Source organism: Athene cunicularia, assembly GCF_003259725.1.
Source record: "Athene cunicularia isolate RWA chromosome 15 unlocalized genomic scaffold, athCun1 chr15_part1, whole genome shotgun sequence".
NCBI lineage: Eukaryota > Metazoa > Chordata > Aves > Strigiformes > Strigidae > Athene > Athene cunicularia.
In genome coordinates this window covers 4,247,711-4,270,110 of record NW_020799121.1, presented here as the reverse complement: position 1 = coordinate 4,270,110, position 22,400 = coordinate 4,247,711, and the positions used below count along the sequence as shown (strand labels likewise).

The 22,400-nt window shown below is 41.7% G+C and overlaps 3 protein-coding genes across 3 annotated transcripts in view; 2 read left to right on the top strand and 1 right to left on the bottom strand.

Moving 5' to 3' along the window:
• The window catches only part of POP5 (POP5 homolog, ribonuclease P/MRP subunit), a 3,023-nt gene extending 291 nt beyond the window's left edge, over positions 1-2,732 (top strand). Inside the window, exons 2-5 of the mRNA XM_026859927.1 lie at positions 9-192; positions 286-435; positions 927-1,010; positions 1,186-2,732. Of these exons, the coding sequence (XP_026715728.1) occupies positions 9-192; positions 286-435; positions 927-1,010; positions 1,186-1,289 (522 nt within the window). The 3' untranslated portion in view covers positions 1,290-2,732. The remainder of the gene's footprint in view (positions 1-8; positions 193-285; positions 436-926; positions 1,011-1,185) is intronic.
• A 164-nt stretch (positions 2,733-2,896) lies between these two features.
• On the bottom strand, positions 2,897-16,455 carry RNF10 (ring finger protein 10; the record flags this gene model as incomplete). The annotated part of the gene is made up of 16 exons (XM_026859926.1): positions 2,897-4,085; positions 5,484-5,642; positions 5,774-5,834; positions 6,061-6,158; positions 6,953-7,087; positions 7,595-7,696; positions 8,040-8,157; positions 9,222-9,355; positions 9,581-9,839; positions 9,997-10,125; positions 10,688-10,848; positions 12,420-12,556; positions 12,648-12,832; positions 13,864-13,954; positions 15,050-15,249; positions 16,222-16,455. Coding segments are annotated over 16 exons (2,280 nt in total), but the record flags the coding sequence as incomplete, so codon positions are not given.
• Positions 16,456-19,350: 2,895 nt separating this feature from the next.
• COQ5 (coenzyme Q5, methyltransferase) overlaps positions 19,351-22,400 on the top strand; it is a 19,663-nt gene continuing 16,613 nt past the window's right edge. Inside the window, exon 1 of the mRNA XM_026859716.1 lies at positions 19,351-19,355. The gene's annotated coding sequence lies outside the window, so the exon portion shown is untranslated. The remainder of the gene's footprint in view (positions 19,356-22,400) is intronic.

The following is a 22,400-nucleotide window of genomic DNA, read 5'->3' as shown; positions in this document are numbered from 1 at the left end:
CGGTGCTCCCGTTCCCCTCCCGCTCCGCTGACGCCGCGCCCTCCCGCAGGTACGTGCTGTGCGAGGTGGTCTCGGAGGACCCGCGGTGCCGGCAGTGCATCGAGGACCGCGCGGTGGGCCTCGCCGTCAGGGACGCCATCGGGAAGGTGCACGGGGACTACGGCCTGGCCTGCTGCTCCATCTCCTTCACAGGTCCGGCGGGACGCCTGCCCCCGGGCCCTGGGAGGCGGGGGGGGCTCCTCCGGGAAGGGCTGTGGGCTCACCGGCGCGTGTGTGTCCCCGCAGTGAAGTACCTGAACGCCTACACCGGGACCGTGCTGCTGCGGTGCCGCAAGGACTCGTACCGGCTGCTCTGCTCCGCGCTCCCCTTCGTGAGGCAGCTGGAGAGCCGGAACCTGCGGTACCCCTGCTTCCTCAACACCCTGCACGTCGGAGGTCAGCCGCCGTGCCGGGGAGGGGAGGGGGGAGGCCGTAGAGCTTAATCGTACCTTCCAGACCTGCTAAAGTGGAAGAACCGCAGCTCCCTACTGTGGGTGTGATAGACACAGCTTATGCGTCACTAACTTAGCAGCTTCCAGCAGATCTAAATAAGAAACAGGCACCAGCAGTTCGTTGTTAAAGCCCTCACCAATTCTGCTTAAATCTTCATTACATTTAACACAAAACCAGAGCAGTGAATACTATGTTACATTATTTTCTTTTTAAAATATATTTTAAAGTATGGTATCCTGAAAATTAAAACCACTTGGGGCAAATAATGGGCACTACATGTCAGAAATTATTATTCCAGTTAACCTCCACAGTGCAGGAATGAAGTCTACAGCCACTTAATAATTGTTGCCTGGGACATTACATTCAGAAAATATACTAGCAGCTCTGAAACACTCGGTTTTGTAGATTGTTACATGTTTTTGTGACTCCTACAGGTACCATAAGAACATGTCAGAAATTTCTGATTCAGTATAATAGAAGACAACTGCTGATGTTGTTGCAAAACTGTACAAATGAAGGTGAGTTTCTCCAGCTGCTCTCCTAAAATGCAGCCTCAATTCCTGGAGATTCTGTAGGATATGCTGGGCTACTTCTGAGTTCTTGTACTAAGAAATGTTCCTTTCTTAGAAGTTGACGATATTCCAGCATATGTGAAGAGATCAAGTACTGACCCTCTGTTGCTCTTTATTGCAGAGGAAAGACAGTGTATACAGAAGTCCTTGTTGAGCTGTTCCCTTACAGAAGAGCAGTCTCAAAGCGGAGATGAGGAAGATGATGATGGCACAGAGACAGACTGAATGTTACTTGTTACTGTTCATCTCTGTCCTGTACTCGTGTAATCAAGATGATACCAGTTATCTTCAGTGTTAAGCAAGGGACAGAAAAAGCATCTGTACATATTTTGACTTCATTCCCCCATTCCGAGTGTTCTTAAATAAATTTTTTAAAAAAATAATACAGTTTGACTTAAGTAGGTTACTTGCCTGTTTCACAGCCACCTGCACTCCTAAGGAGCAGCTCAATGTGATCTTCATGCTGAGGTAGAAGTGAGCTTTAGGCAGTTGGCATGGCCAAGGAATGTAGTTATTCTCCTTTAGTACAGAAAAAGCATTAACATCTTACTGTTTTTTTTTACCATGTCTTCAAATGTACCTGTTATCCATAGGGCTATCCACTGTTTTGAGTCACAATAGCACCAGTTGTGTACACAGGAGCAGAGATGACAGGGAATACAAGGTAGAGCTGTAAGACTCCACTCCATCTAACCCATTATAAAACTCATAGGTACAAGTACTGCTTAGATATTTATTAAGTTTACACCAATCAGTTACAGGAAGGTAGCATTGCTGGTGGTATCTCTTGAATCCATAGGAAAACAAGATACAACTTGAAGATGCTGTCCTGTGGAGACTGCCCCTGCAGAAGGGACGGTCTGCCTTCCCCGCATCACTTCCCTTGCTCTAGTGCCTGTGAGAGGTGGAGGTGAGTTACACCAGCTCCAGCTATTCTGTCTCTCTTCCCAATGCAAAGAAAAGTTGAATATAAATGTGTAGAGATAATAGAACACAACAGATACTGGTTAGACACTTAATAGTTACTCCTGTTCCATGGCTTTAAATGACTATTACAAATAGGAAATTATAGTACCGTGAAGGCAGTTACCTGCGTACTTGAATCTTACTTGGCTGCTTTCTCTGCCCTCACCAATATTTTTCCAATGTGCACGTAAAGCATTAACAGCAAGATGTGCTACCACTTTCAGGCATCCTGCCTTAGTTTCTTTGCACTCTCTTGACAAGCTGTACTGTCTTTCAATCAAGTGTAGTCAGTTGTGACCAAGTGTGAAGTCAAGCTGCTTTCAAAGAATGTTGTGCAGGTGTTTCCTCTATCCTCCTGTAGCAGTTGAAGTATTTTTTACCTCCCCACTCTCCCTCTCCTTTCTGATTTACAGCCACACAGAGCTTTGTGCAGTATATTCTTTGGAACTAGCTTCCCATGCACACATGCTTAAGTGCCTTGAGGAAGCACTGGTATCATGTGCAGCCTATCACTTTGAAATCCAAGTGTCAGTGTACTGACAAACTTTTTAAACAGGGATACGACCAATGGCTTTACCAGTAGTATAAAAATCTCCACGCACACACTTCCTTGCTCAGATCAGTCACTGTGTAAAAGGGAGAGAGCACATCACCTTTTATAAAGCCTGTGCCAATGCAGGCCAACCACGGTGCAAATGAGGCCTCACCCTGTAGGTCAGGCAGTACTTTATACCAGCTCCCTGGCATGAACTGGGGCAGTAGGATGGTAAGATTTGAAACTATGCAACTAAGTGTTCTTGTGCTCCACACTGATAGGGTGCGGGTGCATATGATTTATTGCAACTGTTGGCCTTGTAACGTATCAGACACCTATAGTTCATTTTATTCAACAAAATCCACACCACTGAACTCATTAGCTCAAATCAAACTACAAGCAGTGCAGAATCTGACCACCCAAAAAAGAGCGGGGAGGGGTCCAAGAAGAGGCATGTTTATAGCCTGAGGTGCTTAGTGCAGATCAACTTACATCCCAAAACCAAGCAGATACAGGCCTTTATCCCAGTACAAGAGACCCCAGTCTCTTGCTGGGGGATAAAAGTTATCTACAGTCTCCAGCTATCAGTTGTTTTTCCAATTCAAGAGCAGCCACTGTCAAAACATTCAGGTAGTTACCAAGAGCCCTAGGGTGGAGTGTTTATTCTAGATGATCAGGTTACAAAGAATGTGTAGCCCATTGTTGGCAAAAAAAAAGTTAGCAGCCTCACTCACCCACATTAAAACAGAGTTGAACAACTGAGAGAAGCTAGGAGGTTCCTTCTACCACTAGTGCCAGTACGCATTTTGAAATACACAAAATAATCGAGTCACTTCAAAACCAAGTAGCTGAGTTGTGCTTTACACTCGCCTCAGCTTTAAATCTTTCCAAGCCAGGAGAACAGGAGGAATTCTTGCTCTTTAGAAAAAGAACGGATACAGCAGCTAACACCCTAAAGCCAGGAAGCTCTTTTGCCCATTTCAGTGCAGCAGAAACCAGTTTCTCAAGAGAGCAGTTTGACAGCTTTACTGAAACAGCACTACTGCCACAGTGAGATGGACTCCTGCCCATGAATACTTCCAGGGAAATAGGCTTGCTGCCTCTTCACTTAGTTAATATTGCAGTATTCTGGCAGTGACACATACTCCTTTCATACTCCTTATTAGGCCAAAAAACCAACACAGCACAGACTAGAAGCCTTGGCTGGTTTGTCTCTGGGTTGTTTCTTTCAAAACTTTGTTTCAGTATAAACTGATAAAGCAGTTGGGATCAAAAGATCTTACTTCAACATATACTATCATGGTTTCCTCCTGAACCCCCTAGAAGCCCTGGAAACACAAGTTTAGTCTGTTCAAATTTAAATACTTAAACTATAGCAGCAAAACAAAGCAAAATGAAAAGAAAACCAGGAGAGGAAACTTCTCTTGAATAGCAGAATCAGAATCACTTTGTGTGTACAACAGAGGTGCTGAACAATAGCTTCTGCTTCTGTTTCTTTCTTTTCTTGCCTCCCTTTTCCTCTGTGAAGAATTAAAATGATACTGTCATTCTTCTCATGGAACAGGAACATCACACAAATGATAAAAGGTCTTCCCTAGCTTCAATGACTTCTACGGGTTGTCCTGATTTCAGCTGGAATAAAGTTAATTTTCTTCCTAGTAGCTGGTACAGTGCTATGTGTTGGATTTAGAATAACATTGGTAACACACTGATGTTTTAGTTGTTGCTAAGCAGTGTTTATACTAATTCAAGGATTGTTTCAAGCTTCTCATAATGCCCTGCCAGCAGAGGCTGGGAGTGCACAAGAAACGAGGGACACAGCAAGGACAGCTGACCCAAACGAGCCAAAGGGGTATTCCATACCCTGTGACATCATGCCCAGTATATAAACTGGGGGGGGGTGGGGTGTTGGCCACGGGACACCAAAACTCAGGGATCAGATGGGCATCAATCAGCAAGTGGTGAGCAATTCTATTGTGCATCACTTGTTTTGTATATTCTCTTACTATTTTTCCTTTCCTACTAAACTGTCTTTATCTCAACCCATGAGGTTGGGTTTTTTTTTTTCCCCCAATTCTCTCCTCCATCCCACTGGGGTGGCAGGAAGTGAGCAAGCAGCTGTGTGGTGCTTAATTGCTGGCTGAGGTTAAACCACAACAAGGTCTGTGACACTTCCTATCAACTCACTGAGCACCAAGTAATTTAATTTTAATTAAAAAATTACTGCAAACACACCTATAAACATCCTTAATATTCTAAAACTGCTGTTGCAACAGCAGATCCTAGGACTGCAAGTGTGCAGTGGTTTGCATTTCAGACAAGTATTGCTTCCATCCATGTCCAAAACAGACAACTGGAGCTCCCAGACCCTCCTGTCCAACTCTCTCCATCCATCATTCAGTGCAGTCTCCAAATAGAAGCCAAAGCTAAACATCAGAACTGAGCATTATAAATGAGTTTTATCTGCCAGTACCCTGCTTGGAGGTTTAACTTAATTTCAATTTGTTTCAGACTCCTAATCTGAAATTTCAGCTGGCAGTTACCTTGACATTTTGGTCAAACATAAGTAGCAATTCAGCAGCTCAGGTATTTTTAGTTTAAAAGAGCATAACCTGAACTTCCTTGAGATAAAGCTTAAATTAAGTTCCAATAGAGACATGGCAAACATGATGGTCAAAAGCCATCTTTGTCCTAACATGATTCTTTGCTAGTTGGGAGATCTTCTCAGCTCCCACCAACAGAGCTGCTTTAAGCCCTAGTCAAGCTGTTCAGAAACCACCACCTGACAGTTTTCAGAACTGTTCTGTGGCCAATTTTTGGTCCCCAAAACTGCTGCTCTCACTTCTCCCAGAGGAAGAAGAGGAAATGCTCAGTTTTTTCACTTCAGAAATTTTTCATGCCTTCCTCCCACCTTGTACCTGATAAATGATCAGCTGTGGACGGTTTGTCCAGTTTCAGGAGGGCTGCCTCAATAGCTTGGCTGAAGGAATTCTGGAAGCTGGGCACAGGTATGCGGTCAGAGCTGTCACTTTCTCCATCACTATCCACTGACACAGGGAGTGCCAGAGTATTCTCATCTGAAAGAAGGAAAGAACCTTAAGAGACAGAAGGTTGTATAAAACTTTCACAGTGCAAATGCTCGTGAAGTTGTATCTTAGATTTAGATGCACAGTAAAGAATCTGATGTAATAATACCAAATTTTCTTACCTCTTGTCTTTGGAGCAGGTTTGGGCCATGTTTCTGGTTTCGCCTTTCCAACTCTCAACATCTATCAAAAAGTTGTAAGACATGATTAAATCCCATGTATTAGAACAATCCTGCATATCCTCTAAGTAGCAAGAAAGTCTTGGAATCCCCTGAAGGACTCAAACCCTGCATTGTCTCCACAGATTTATCCCACATTGTTTTTGTGGGGGAAGCATTTGTGTTCTCAGACTAATCCCCAACTAAGACACAAGTAATTCTGACAAGATTTACTCTGCTACATGGCTTACCTGGGCAAAGGAAGGGAAGGGAGACTCTTCTTCTAAACTCCCACAGAGCAACGGACTGACCTGGCTGGCAGCAGGTGACAGAGGAGTTGGAATAGACTCTACAAAGAAAGCAGCAAATAATTAAAACCAGTTGCATTTGGCAAAGGCACTCATTATGCTGCTTATCAAGATGAAACAACGATTATGTTATGTAATTAACCATTTTTATCTCACCAGTTTCCATTAGTCACACAGTGGGACCTCTAAAAATTCCTCAATCTTTTTATTTAAGGGAGATTTAAGTCTGGATTTGTTGATGGGTTTGTTTGTTTTAGGGTTTTTTGTTTACTTATTTTGGAGTGTTGTATGAGGTTTTTTTGTTTGGGGTGGTTTTTTTTGGTGAGGTGTTTTGGTTTGATTTTTTTTAGGAAAAAAACCCTTTAAGAGTAGTTTCTATTTAATATTTTATGAACTGCAAGATAAAACATTTTGTAAAGCATGACTGGACAACAACCTAGCTGAGAGCTCATCAACCACATTTTATTTCATTATAATGTGGTGGCAAAAATGGAGAGGGTAGAAAGAAAAATTGCCAGTAGCATTTTCCAGGCATACACACTTTTCTTCCCTTTTTGGAGCATTTTTTTCTCCTTTCTTCTGCCTCAGCAAAGACTTAAACAAAGGGGTAACTACAATGCAGATCTCATATTGTCACTGAAGTAGAGGTAGTAAAAAGCAGAAAAGGACCAGAATGTTTCTTAACTGTGCCAGCCTTTTGTGTATGATCTCACAGGCAATCTATGAAAGAAGCAGTCTTTCATCAGTATTAAGAAAGTTTAGAGTGATGACCTGAGCAGTAGATCCCAAAAGAATGATCAAGAGCTAGATGTGATGTGTTTTTCCAGATGCTCACCTGTCTGAAACACAGGGCTTCTGCCAAGAGGAGACAGACAGAAGCTCTGATGATCAATGCTGGTAGTTTCTCCATGACAAGAGGTAAAAGCAGGGAACTGCTGCAGATTCTCTAAAGCAATATGGACCTCTGGATCTAGAAAGAGGTTTTAAATTAAAGCACTACACAATGTGGGGGAGGACTGTCAATATGCAAGTTGTTTCAGGAGTCTAGGAGGTGCCAACTCAATTTTTTTCCACCCTCTATTTTAGAGACCAGCACAAGCCTTGCTGCTGGATGGAAGCAGTTCCTAGGCATTTTTCTTCCTTCTTCATTTTTTTATTCTATATCGTGATTACTATAAAAACAGCAACTAAGAATCTTGAGAGCTATACACACCATGGAGACAGCTGCACCCTCTAATGCCCTCTTGTCTCTGTCATAATGGGCAAGTATGCAGCAATTGCATAACATCATTTAACATCCTAACTAAAACAGCTTATATTTTTTTCACTCTACAGACACTGTTTCTAATACCTCATAATCTTTTCCTAAGTACACACTACAAACTAAAGGGCTTAGAGTTTATCCTATAGCTCAAGAAATCAGCTCAGCAACTAAAGATGACTGGAAACCCACCAGTTATGCTCAATCACAACTTACATTTGCCCTGTTTCTTGTTTTCTTCTATCTCAATTCTGCGTTCACGTCGTCGTTCATCACGAGCTTTCTTCTGCCGTAGACGTTTCCTCTTTTCAAGGTCATCTAGGAGCAATGCACAGGACTGGATATCAAAAAACCCACACCAATACTTTAGCAATGTTTTCTCCAGCTTTGAGAACGGCATATTCAGTTATAACAAATTAGTAACACAATATGCTTACAAACAACATATGCTCTTCCAAGCAGTCAGCTTTTTTATTCTTTGTATAATTGTTCTCTATAAAACAGTGAATTGGGGTTGTTCTGTCTAGTAGTCATCAGACAGTTGGTGCAAGAGGAGTAAAGCTGCTATGTATGTTCTTTTCTCTGCCATTAAGGCATAAGAACAATTTCCCCTTCACCATCACAGATACATGACAGAGCCTACCAGAAAGGTAGTACCAACCTGAAAACAACTCTAAAGTCTCCTTAGAAATGATGGGTGGCTTCAGAGCCAGTTCACAAATGCTGAACTCACAGGTGAGGGGCAAGTGACAGAGGTAGCGATGACGCTGTCTTATATCCTGATAAAAAATGAACAGATATATAATCACAACAAGGTCTAGAAGCTGCCATGGTGATGAACTTAATGGAGACAGAACACCTACTATTCAAAAAAATCAAATGGAAAAAAAAAATAGCAGCAGTGACACAATAATCACTTTATAAACTACAAACACGTGAAGGATACCCTGGGTCAGAATCAAATGCTCCAAGATCTCCATCAACTGGATCATAATCAGGTTTGGATGTAATTACTCCAGCTCGTTTACTGATTTTCTTATTCCTCCCTACTCACTCACATCACTGGAATAAAATTCTACAACACCTGTCATCCGACACAATTATTTTTTGCACCAAATTTGCATTTTACACTTAAATTATTTGGACGAACGACCACCACTTTGCTAGACTGAAACAAGCTGGGGTTTGTATTTTTTCCTCACAGACCTGAAAAACTTGAAGACAATTCCCTACTACTTCTGTGTCCGTTCTTTCTTGAGCATATCCATTCTTAAAGATGAATTAAGATTATGTATAGTTGTTACTGCACATGTCAATTCTCACAGTTGTCTTTATCTGAGATAAAGGAGGAATTCAAGACCCATCCTCTCTTCCATAACTTCCTTCAGTGCCTTAAACACTTTCACTCTCTCTTATCTCACTGAAGTTTCTTTCCATCCTCTTTATTTTCATAATATCCCACCTCTACCCTTGATGCTCAGCTCAATACAGAAGCAGAACACTTCTTCCAGTTGAGAAAGATGATAATCTGTCTAGTTCAAGCTGTTTTATGTAAGAATTTACCTTTTCTTAAAAGAATTTTTAAGACAGCTTGAACAACAAACCAATCTTAAGCTTGCAATTCTTTTCCTACCTTCTAGAAAGAAAAAAAAGCTAGACTGCAGCCTATTTATCTAAAGCAATATAAAGTACTGCACCTTACAAAGATGCCCTTCACTGATGAGCATGCCTACCCATTCATAGTTATTCTTATTTCCAAAGAGAAACACATCTCATCTGTCAGCTACAATGATCAATCTGCTAAAACAAGGGCTCTTAATTAATAAAAAGATAAAATAACTACCTCTGTCATTGAGTAGCCAGTTATTTCCACTACAGCTGCAGTTATCTTCTCTGGACTCTTCTCCAAGCTGCCATATTCACGAACAAGACATCGAACATTCACAGGGTGAAGATACATACACTGTCCATCCTCCGCTATAAGATAAGATATCATCACTTGTTCTTTGCCTGTTAATTTTCAATACCCTTCTCCCCACCTCAGTACATTCTCCAGTAATAAAATTAAAACTCCTTTGAGTTTCTGCAGGACTGATTTCACAGGGTTCAGCTGCATTTAATGAAGTGACAAACATCTTTCTCAAGAAGGATCCCAAAGAAGGAATCTCTGCCCCCATGGTTCCAGAATTTCACTGCACTGACCTTGATAGAAATAGTAAAAAGGAGAGTTGCTAAGATGTCCACTGCTAATTGTATCTTTAGATTCTCTGCAGCTTGTTTCAGCTGGATTTGGTTCTTCTGTAGTGTTCATATCAGGTTCCTCTACAGTGTCCACCTCTGGTACTTCCTCTTCATCCAGCACTGCCTCTTCTGCTTCCACAGGAGGTGAAAAGGAACTTGCCAGATCCGAGCACGGCTCCACAAGCTCCTCATCAAATGCAGAGAGATATTCCACACCACACTATCACAGCAGAGAGCATACAGTTAGTACCCACATCACCACCTTCAAGAGATTATCATCTCTGCAAAAATCTTTGGCACCAGTTCACCATATACTGCGGTGTAAAGTGGCAGAATTAAGTATTAACAAGATCTGCCAGAGCAGAGTTGTCACCCACCTTCTTCTCTCGGGAAACTGCAGGCTCCACAGCCTTGGAGCCTTCTAGGACCAATTCTTCCACAGCTGCACTGATTCTAGCAATGCCATTGTTTTTATCCTGGTCAGCAGAGAGTGCTGTTTCTCGCTCCTACAGGTCATCCAAAGAGAGTAAGTTTCAATTTCCTATTTAAGCCAAAAGACTATCACCAAAGTTATTTTTATCCTTGTCCTGTATCTTCAGGTTTTCATAGATTTGTAATTCATCTGTGACAAAGAGTGACCCTCAGAGAGAGGTCCTCTCCTTGTTATTGGAATGGGAACCCATTGTAGGATGCCTTAAAGGCTCTGAAAAGGAATATTCTACAGGTTTCCTCATGTCTACCCAATAAAAGTTATCCCAGAAACTGTTGGGCCTGAAAGGCAAACATCTTCCTTTGAAAGCAGAACTCTTATATTTATGGAAGAAATACCATTCAGTAAAAAGCATTCTGTTCTGTTATCTTGAACATCACGCCAGATACCTGGAGTCCAAAGGATATGTTCTCCTCCATGATCTATAATACAAATAGCAGCAAACCACCACCTTGCTAGTACGTACATCGTAGAGACCAGAATAATCACACACAACCACTTACACAGCAGAATGTAGGTGATCAACACTCAGTATACTGTCAAAAATAGTTACTAAAAGCCTCCAAAGAGGTTCTCACCTTCAGTTCCTGGATAGCTGCCTCAATAAAGCAAGCCTCTGGGGTGTGTTTTTCTTCCTCATACTGTTTTAGTAATGCTGCTTTCTCCTCCAGAATCACCAGCTGCAAGACCTGCTCCCTGGATGCCAGAAGCAGCTTTGAATACTGACTGTGTTGGTCATCTGAACAGAAGGAGCACCAAATCATTAATATCTGTGTGTAGAAGCACCAGTTTGAACTGCTGTTTCTTCTGAAGTTTTGCTACTGCTCAGCTTTTGAGTTAATCCGCTTCAGAGTGGACAAAACTTAGCAAGAGTTTGATACAGACTCAACATATTACCATTACACGATTCATTGATGACACAAGCTGGTGCCACATACCTGCTCTGTTACACACATCTCCTCCACACAGTAGTTTATTTGCCACTTTCAACCTGCCACTTCATCACTCAGTTGCTACACATCCAAAAAAAAAAAAACCCCAAACCAAGTCTAAACTTCTTTGCTGTGGAAGCATCACCTTTGAGAAGCCCTGGATGGTCAAAACTTCCCAAAACAATGCAGTCTGTGGCTTCTTCCTCCTCTCTATATACTCAAAACTTCTGCAACCGGAAAGTTCTGCAGAAGTGACCTCTATTTTGGCTCGAACTAATTCATAAATCCGTATGTATTCAAAATCCATACAAAACATTATTATGAGGGTTTTTTTTACAAGCAGCACAGCAGAAACAGTAAACTAAAGAACTGCAAGTTTAGCAGAAGCCAGTCTTCTTTGTTACTAGAGAGCTTATCTTAACTATAAAGTTTACAGCAACCACAGCATCATGTTACTAGTACAGTCCATAAATTCACTGCTCCCCAGGGTCCAACCTTGTCTAAAGAACACCAAATTAATGCTGAACTTCCTGGGTTTAGAATGATCTCGAATCCCATATTTATTCTTTTGTCTTATGACAGGAATTAAAGTCCTTTACTTTCAAATACCGAGGAACATGTAAGCACACACCCTGCCTGCTGGATACCCATCATGTGTTAGAAGACTTGACTTTTTACAGACAGCTTAAATGCACACAGCCTTTCATAAATGTGACTGCAAAATGAAGTGAGCCAAGACAGCCCACAAAACAGCAATGTTAAGTAAAATTATTTCTTTAGTCACAAAATTTTTGTGATACTAACGGATAAGATGATGATGTGTTAGTCACATTACTTGACTGGAGAAAACTGAAGAAGTCAGGCAACAGATGTTTGGAATAGGTTTGCAATAATTCTGATTATTTTCCCATATCATTCACAGATTTTAGTTGATAAGTGAAGATGATGAAAACCTTGTGGAAGATTACATCCTTGAAATAGTTTAGACACAGAGACAGTTATTTTAGCTAAGCTGTATAATGAGGAACCAGGAAAAAAGTTAAGGACACTGAAGAGCCAACAAGAGCATCAAGAGTCACCCCAATGACTGCATGAAACAAAGCACACATCAAACTAATACCGACAACTGAGAAGGCATGAGTCTGCAGTGCACTATCTTGAAGGGAAACAGCACACAAGTTAAAGCCTTACCAAAACCAAGGTGTGGGTAGAAAGCTTATTATTGGTATGTGGTCATTAAGGTTTTCAGCTGCTAAAACCCATGTTTTATAGTCTGGTTTATTTTAAGGTGACAGCATGGCACTGCTATAGTAAATCCTCTCTACAAAAGTCGTAGTCACAGTCAGGAGCAAGATGTCAACCACTCAGATACACTCACCTCCGATGTAAACAGGCTGCACCACATTCATCCACTGAGATTTGGGCAGTGCTATCAGAACACCTTTCTCTCTTCTCATAAGTTGCATTGTAATGGTATCACCAATTGCATATTGACGTGTTTCCATAGCAACAACACTGCAATGTAAGGAGGAGGTTAGTAGGGTAAAAATAACATTTCAAAAAGATGTATCATTTAATAAAGTCTCATCATTTAATCAAGTCTCACCTCTTGAGATCCTTCTTGTGAACAGAGCCATAACAAATAGGACATTTGCTCCAGGTCTTTTCACTCAAGGAGAGATAGTGAAGGATACATGCCCAACAAAAGATATGCCCACAGCGGGTGATCTTTGCTGCGGTTGGTGGGTACAGACATATTGGGCAAGAGGGCACTTCATGGCTACAAATTCGCTGAAATGGCATACGAAAAAAATAGTACAAGTTTTAGACTTGGAAATCAGTTCCTGTGCTACAGAGTAAGCCACCTGTAAGATCTACTCTAGCATATTAATCTTCCAGCTCTTTAGGCTCTGCTTATTTACCAAGAAATTAAGCACACTGTGAACTAAGTAACACCTTCAGACTGCATATGGAATAACTTTCAAAGCCCCCCACCTGGTATTTCTACTCTAATGATATTACCTACTTTCTATTCCCATGGTTCCCCTCGTGTATTTATTATCCTTAAGAGTTAGCAGCATCTTCATCATCTGAATTCAGACACTGAGAAGACAACAAATGAGCTCTGTCACCTCATTTACACAAGCAGACTTGTGCAGCCCTGTTAAACTGTGAGACTGAACTTACCTATTTCCATGAACATGCTAGTTTTGTCAGACACTTGGTTAGCATCTGCATGTTGCAGAGACATAACTGCTAAGCAAGCACCTAGATTTTTCAGCTCTCTTGTAGCACCAGTTAAAAGTAAGCCTACCTCCTCTCCAGCTACACCATACACCAAAACTAGTCTTGGCAGATAGTAAGTTTCTACTTGAGGCAATCTCAAGTTCTGACCACAGTTCTCAAGAGATTTTCCATTTTGTTGCTAGGCAAGATGGGCCACCTATGCACAGAATAATTCTTCAAAATTCTACACTCTAGTCCTCTTCCATGGACTCGTGCCCAAGTTTTCTGTTAATATCTCGATCACAAGGACTCTGTCTACAGAATGTCAGATACTATTTTTGATGAGCTCCCATCTGCGAAAGCTAGAAGAAGCTGCTAATTTTCCTAATAGATTTTAGCACTTCTCTTTTCCTGTCATGAAAGTATTTCATAATATATTCCATGACAGATCTTTCCCAGTATTGTGGGAGTGACAGAAGAGGACTCAACTCAAAAACAGCTGAGTTTTACGTAACATCACAGAGATAAAGAGGCAGATAAAGACAGGTTGAGCTTCTTAAGGAAAAAAATAATAAATCTAGCCCATCACAACTGACCACTTGCTCCACAAAGTCCCAGTTGACCAAGGTATCTGGATCAGCAAAGTGGACTGTGTAGTCCTGTTCTTCAGAGACAACAAACTGGCAGCTGGGGAAAGGCAAAGAGACAGATGATCCACTCAGTTGTTTCCAAGAATTCTTTGAGAACTATCCTACAGGATTCTCTGAGCTTCTTCTTTGTTACGCAGTCAGTAACTTCTACCAACAAAACCCAAAAGAGTTCAAGTCACAGCCAAGTTTCCAGAATACAGGTGTGCCTGATTTCAGTTAGACACAGTATCACATACTAACTACAGCATGAGCCAGGCAGAGTGGTTTTCCAAAAACATGTAAGAAAAAGCCAGCTCCATCGGGGATCTATTAAAAACCAGGGAATCCACAAGTGGAAAACGTATGTTCACAAAACCTAGAACTACTGGGGTTCCTGCAAATAGAATTCACTACAGTAAGGCACAAAACAACAGGGAATCAGAAGCATCAATGCTGAAAATAGGTTTTATTCCTTTAATATGATCAGATACAGTATGTCCTGAACACACTTCAGATTCTGGTGAAAGCAACCATTATTTCCAGTCAAAAGCAATTCTGCTGCTGGATTACTACACTGATCATCGTTTGGGTTATACTACATACCTAGGGGCCTGTGAAATAATCAGCAGTTTAAGAACTGACCCATATGAGTAATTGTTTCTGCAACTTACAAAGTCAGATTAGCTTTGATCCAGCAACTGCTACCCCTACCATCTCAACATATTATTAAAAAAAAAAAAAAAAAGCCTCATCTTCTGTAAGGGAACTACATAGGTCTTCCCAAATGGGAGTGTCATATTCCACAAGCAAGGCTAGAAAATTAGAGCAGAAGACTAACTGGTTTGTGGTTACTGAACTCACTCCATGAGATACCTTGTAAAGATGACAACCTGATATATTTTTATCCCTTTCAAGTATAGTCATCATCACTAAAAACACTACAGAGAGGTAACTTGGTTAGAGGTCATCATCACTAAAAACACTACAGAGAGGTAACTTGGTTAGAGGTCATCATCACTAAAAACACTACAGAGAGGTAACCCTGGAAAAGTCAGCACAAGTAGTCAAGGTCAAACACCATTCCCTGGCTAATTATCCCTTACAGCTCAGTGTCTCTGCAGAAGTCTAAGAGCCCTACTGGTCTTCCACTCACTTGGCCTGTAGGAAGAGCTCCTTGTTGAAAGGCTTATGGCCCCACTTGTTCCTTTTCCCCCAGTTGCCATGTCCATTCCCATCAAAATGGCCTGCTTGGCCACGGGGTTCAAAAGTGAAGTTCAGTAAGTGGTTCAGATTAATCTTCTTGGGACCAGAGAATTGGGCAGGGCTGAACTCTGCCCGCTGAGCCTCTGCTACCTAAGAGACAACAGCATTTGTTAGAACTTGCTATAATTGCAAAAGCATCAGTACAAGTTGGTACCCAGGCCCCATCAGTGATTACATACAGAATACACAGCATTCCCTCACTCATCTTCTCCCATTCCAGTTCTGCAAATCAAGTAGCACAGCGTTACAAGTGCACGAGAACTTGAAAGTTAGAACTGAGTGGTCTCAGCCCACACTGATCAAAAGGAAAAAAGCATAAAAAGAACCCACATAAGTAAAAGCTGGCAAAACCTAGTAGTCAAGGTTAATAACAGAAGAAAGTTGTTTGAATCCTGACAATATTCTTTTAGATGGCCAGTAACACAAGTCTGATTACTATCTGCACAGGTTATACTTGTTTTGGTTAATTTTCATAAAATGAAGCAAAGAATGAGAACAGAGGCAACAGATGAGTTTTGACAATAGCAATTTAGGTGAGCAGTGCTGCTCATCCACTAAAACTGAAAAATCAGAGTATCAATGAAAACCCACAGTCTACAGTATTTAGACCCACATCAGCATAAAAGCCTGAGTCTGGTTTTACTCCATCTTGATGTCACCAAGGCTAATACAGTTACTTTCCCAATACCACCATCACATGCAAAATTGTACACTGAAGTGGTTAGACACAGTCGCCTCAGACTTAAAAGCTAGAAATTGTACCACTTGATATTTTCATGAAGGACCTCTGTTTCATGAGGTATGAACATGGCCTGCCTAGGTACCCATTCCTCAGCCGGTGTTTTCTATTGCAAGTCTCTCAGAGCAGAGAGCACTCCTCTTCTGTTGTTGCCAAGTTGTTCTGCTCACACTCACTGTGGCATCTCAACGATGTTAGCACCTCTTACCGCTCTCTCCCTTCCCAGCCCTGGAGCTGAACACAGAAGACCTATCTAGGCAGGTCAGAGTGATCCTCTGGTCCCAAGAAAGAAGGCCTCGGAGGAATGGCATTACAATTCTCACCTCATCTCGTCTTCCACCATTACAAGAGCTAAAAAGTTTGCCACTTCCGCCGCTACCTCCCCTTTGAGGGGGCATCTTGTTAAAAGCTTTGCTTTTCTGTGAATTGGAGCGACGGGACTGACTGGAAAAGTTCTCATTTTTTGAATATGAAGTTTCTCTTTTACGATTATAACGTTGTTTGGATCCACTCGCATTTTTTCCATCTGAAAGAAAAAAAAACAAGCAAGAATCAGATCAGCAGCCTCAGAGTTGTCCACACGTACTGCACCTCAGCCAGCTTTGCCTCAGAGACAGAACCACGTTCTCCTCAGCCACTGCCTTGGGCCCTGGTTAAAAGACTGGTGTTTATTAGGACATCAAATCCCCCCAGAAACCCAAATTGTTTCATTCTTATCACTGCTCAAAGAAAACTGGTCAAAGAATATAAAATAAGAATGTATTTGCTGTGTTTTATCTTTTATTAGAATGGCTGAGTTTTCTTCATCCAGATTTGGAATTGCCATTACCAGATGTTAGCGCACTGCCTCATACATTAAGTAATAAACACCAACACCACATCTTCATGACCCATTACAAAAATTGTCAATTAGTTTGGTTTTTCATTCCATTTTCTGAAAACACACAATTTATCATATACTGTTCCCTTATATAAATATACTGCTGCCTGCATTTGTCTCGAGGTTTCCCACTTTGCAAGACCCCATTCCCTGCTTTCACTCGGTTCCACACCCCCCCCCAAAATGCTTAAAAGACCCTAACAGATCTAATTCTATTCTGAAATACCATTTACTTTCACAAAGCCAACAAATGCTCATCGATCCTGAAGCACAAACCCAATGCTTTGGCCTTGCAGGGCACACACCTAGTATCTAAGTACTAAGTCCACCAACCTATGCAACAAGAACTGTTTGCCCACCACTGACCCTAACACAGAACATGGCAGTGAAAACACAAAGCAAAATAAAGCTCACAAGAGCAGAAAAATCACTCAGGCTCTTGAAAGAGGTTTCCTGTGTCTAAACAGCTGCTTCATTAGACTGCTAGAACAGAAAATTAATACTATAAAGGTATTTCTAATAGGCTTAACACAAGATCAGAGTTGCCCCAAGGACACAACAGACTGCTTACCTTGTCACTTAACCTATCATTTCCACCAACTGCCCTAGGTTTTATTTGTAGAAGAGTTATGTTGATAAGCTTGGAAGCAAAACTCCACAAGCCCAGCGAGATGTCTATCCACACCAGCCAGCTCCAAAGTCACTCTGGATACTCAGCAAGCGTTACACAAACAGCAACACCTCACAGAGTATATAGATCCATTTTGTAAAAGTCTACTACTAGTTTCCCTTTTCCCACTTCATAGATCTCCCCACCCTTTACTATAAATCTTACATGGCAGGCAAACATACCACTGTGATTCAGGATCTTGTTACTCACATGGGCAGTTGTCATTACCAGTGCCTCCAGACTGCCCCTTCCCCAGCACCACTTTCAATCCACCTGAGCATTTAAAGCAGCTGGAACGGGATCATTCACACAAAATCTCACTTTTTGTGTTATTTTTAGTTTTGCACTCCTCAAAAGAGGGGGGCAGTGGACTGAAAGGCCTATGTGTTGTTGTACATCGCTGAGGATCCAACTATTTAAGAATAAGTAATAAAAACAGCCTGGCTGGGGTTTGTGGTGGTTTGCTGTTTCTTGCCTGCTACTACAGCAATAGAAATAAAAGGACACTATCATCACTTTCACATGATGCAACAGAGCTATTTTGCAGACAAACTTCATCACCAGAACTGGTCATTTACTCTGCTATTCAAAAGGCTGATCCTTTAATTCAGAATTAAACCAACTCAACTGGAACCACAGATGTGTAACTCAAACACATACTTGCATAGCTTGCAGTGCTGTAATGCATGTCAGGCTAAAAAGACATGGCTTGAGCATTATCAGGAAAAAAACACACCAGAAGCTGCCAAGTACTGAGGGTGTGACCAAGTCTGGCTGAATGATTAGTTAGATAGACCTTTTCCTAGAGTTTGTAGGGAATCAACACCACTGAGTTTCTGGTCAAAAAAATTTTGTTGAAGAGTTTTGGACAACTACTTGAGTTGTTCAGGAGCAGAGCTTGTCACTTTAGAGCTCAACCACCCTCTTAAATCTGCAATTTCAGAGAACCTGCTAGAGGCACATGCCTATTGTGTCTATAGCAACTTTGCAGTTTCTCTGCAATCACTAACTGGGGAAAAGAAACAACTCAAGAGGAGTTCAGTCTAAAGTGGGTCTTTACAAGGCCCAGGAACAGCTTGTTCCTGCAGCTGACAAGAACTTCCTACCACTTAATAGTTTTAATTAAGTTAGTCACCATCAAATCTATCAACAGTTTACACACATTCCTGTCATAGTACAACATCCTTTCAGACCAAATCCTAAAGCCTTTGGTAGTCACTATTAATGACTCTCATATTTTTTAGCAGTCTTCTCCACGTGTGGCTTTTTTATGAAGGACCTTAGATGACAGACTAACAATGCTCCACATCTGATTTTACTAATGCACATTGCCCCCCACCCTCACCCCAAATAATTACCCTCATGAAGATTCTGGTCCATCAGAAATTAAATCCATCAACAGACAACCAAGAATTTGGAGTATGCATTTGTAAACCGGAACACTTTTCCCCCCAACCTGAATCTAAGCAACGCTGTTTCTTTCAACCTTTCCAGCATGATGCCCATCAGGAAGCTCTCTGCTTTGTATCATCCCTCCTTGCATTCCCACGAAGAGCAGGGCAGGACAGGGCTATCTGCACTCATGCAGGGAGAAAAGTGGAAGATTCTCACTGCCACCCTCTCTTGTTAGAGCTGGTTTAAGTTGCATAGGTTTAGATTTGGGAGTTTCCTTTTTCCTTGTTTTCTTGGCAAATTAGGAATGAGCAGTAGTGCTGGTGAGGTACTTGCTCTTCGTTCAGGTCCTCAATTAGTTTTTTTGCCGTCCTCACAAGATCTAGCCTATAATAACTATATCTACCCATCCACACTTCAAGAAAACACAGACTGATAAAAAATACTGTCCATATAATTTTATAAAACTAGCAAAAAGCTGTTCTTGCCTTTTGGAGCAAGTTCTCACATCTGTGGTTTCTCCTGCTGGATGCCACGTTCTGTTAGAGGACCTCTGTCTCCAAAAATCCAGAGAGAGGAGATCAAGTTCACAGGACTAAAAGCAGCTCTAGGTGACCACTTTGGTTCTAGAGCTGCAGTACTGGTTTGCTTCTGGGGTGAGGACTGCCATTTCCTTCCATCTTTGTTTGCCTCTTCTTTTCAGCTGAGCTGTGTTGAAGCCAACTGTATAGCATAAGGGGTTTGAGCGGTGGATCACACTTAAGCCACAGCGTGATTTCATGAAAACACACTGAAGTTATTGCTGCTGCTAAGGCAAACATCCCAATGAGCAAGAGGTGACTGAGCAGTCACACACCCCAGCTATGCATGCTCACACTGTCATAATAAGGCAACCCAGGAACATTTGCGAGAACTAATGTTGTCCATCAGGTCTCAAGGACTGTAGAGAAACCAAATAATCCTATTTCCCCTTAGCTACTTCATTCCATCCTAATGAGATGTGACTCTTGTTGGTGCACTAATATAACCCAAAGAAACTTTTCTGTTGGAAGCTTCTGAGTTTAATTCAATTTCTAAGGTCAAAGTTGAAGACAGCTGGAATCCAACTTCCACAAGTACAAGAGCTTAACGCTATTCTATTTAGCTCATTTCAAGATGTGCTGCGAGAGAAACAGGAGAAGCTACCACAAGGTTTCACATAATGCCCATTTCTCCACTTCCTCAGCGGGACTTGATCACAGCAAGTAACTCTGGAAAGCATCTAAGTGGCAAGAGCTTGACTGGACTTAAATCCAATGACCATCACTGCAAAAGTCAAGTATGTAACTAAAGGTCAACATTCTGAGGAAGGTCTATGGTCCATAAAAAATACTTTCCATTTCAAAGGAGATGCAAGATTTTCAGAATATACATCCTATAGCTTTCCTGAAACAGGAGAAAAATTGGAGTGGACCACATCAGCTACACATAGACACATCATTCCTAGAATGACTATCCCATGTGGTGACATGCCAATGTCTTGTGTGCAACAGCTACCAAAACACAGCCACTATTTAACACAGCTGCATCCTGTGGCGGTTTGCCTTAATCGGACCAAGGGAATCTTATTTCAGTTTTCAGTACCCTTCAGTTAAGATATTCCCAAATATACATCTACTGCCTCTAAAAGAGATTCTAAATTTTCCAGGCCTCTTCAATGCAATGTGAAGGAAGCAACACATTCCATATCCCTTTGCCCTCCACTGAGGTTAGGAAACAAGCATCTTCGAAGGAGAATCACATCAAAATTTTCTTCTGTTTGATTAAAAAAAAAGAGGTAATCAGAAAAGTCTAGGGGTTTTTTTAATTAAAAGTCTAATGTATTGGAGTAGAAGAGTATGGCACATCAGGACTTCTCTCCCCACTGCTCCTCTGCTACTGGTGACATTGTTTCAAGCCCGCAAAAATAAGTTAAGGTGTTTATTTTAGGCTGGAATGACCAAGGCCTTGTACATCCTTCCTCACTACAGATACCACTGCTTCTACATGAGGGCAAATCAGCCACAGGACAGACTATCTTAAACCCTTACTGAAGGATGTTTATACTCTGTGAACAATCTTCCATACGGCATCACACGTCACTAAAAAAGAAGCTGTAGTGATGAGACATCTCTTGGTGAGAGAGACGGACACCAGTTCACCACAACAGGAAAACCTCCGGTCTGACAGCCTTTCACGCTGCCCCTCACAATACATGCAGAGAGGTTTACATCCTTTGTTATTCCATCAAAAGCCAAAGACCTAGTTCTAAAACTCTCATTGCTTACCTAGCACATGATATTCCCACACTTACACCAGTCTGCCCATGAGAGAGAAAAAAAAAAAAAACAAAACAAGAGACTGAAAAATAACATGGACTGGAATAAGACTCACATCAAATCCTGTTGCTGATGCAAAAAACTTTGCAAATCAGTTGGGAGTTCTTCAGACATTAGTGCCTAAAAAGTTCTTTCTAAAAAGACTTTTGTGTGTTTGAATTTGAATTTAAAGTTAAAACTTAACTATAATTGCACAGTTACACCATAACCTGGAGAGCTGTGGGTGAGCCACCTCCCATGTCACTCACTTAAGTCTACCCTATGGAAGAGCAGTTAATACAGGTGAAGAGCAGAAAATACTTGATTATCTGGGATCTGGGTACATTTAGAAGGTCCAAAAGGGAGTCAACTCTTTCAACTTACTCTTTTTGTTAATCCTCTGAAGTATATTGCTGCTTTCTCAGAGACCTAAAGTAATGCCGTTGAAACAAACCACTGAGGAAGGAAATTAGCACAGCAATAACATTGCAGCAACTTGTAGATAATCTCACAAGTACTTCCAGGACTAGAAGCACCAATTTTAATCACTACTGCCCCTTTTCTAGGTTTTAGAAAAAAATACAAAGTTGCCAGGAACACTCTGCTCCCAAACAGGTTTAGCGAACTGGAGGTGGCTTAGGTCTCACCTTGAAAAGACAGATGACAGGAACCATAATGGCTCCTCGGGAACTGCCATGTCAGCAAACCCACGTGTTTGCAGTGACAGCTGTAAGACTTTGGTTTACATCCAGATGAACTAACAATGTGTAACTAACTCAGAGCTCCTCCGACGTAGGTTACTGAAGTACAGCTGGTAAGGGGAACGCTGTGTGCCGATACAAGACCCACGGAAGCAGGATGTAAGAACACGTTCACCCTCTGTATAAAGTTAAGAATAAACACTGGCAAATGTGTGTTCCTACTATAAAAGCAAAGCTTTGGCTCTCAAGCGGATTACTCCCATGCTAATGGAGATGAAGCATTAATCCTTTAAGGAAGAAGAGTAGGAACAGCAGCTCGGCGGACAGGGCACAAAGCCGGAAGAGGAAGGAAAAAGAAAGCAAAAACAAGCAGTGACCTAAAACGAAGCGTATGAAGACTCAGCTGAGAGCAAACAACCTGACAAGGCGAGGTTCAGCTTCAGCACAAACCCAACTCCGGCACAAGGCCGTCGGCTCCCGCGGCCCCCCCGTTCCTCCCTCCCGAGCCACCGCCGCTTCAGGC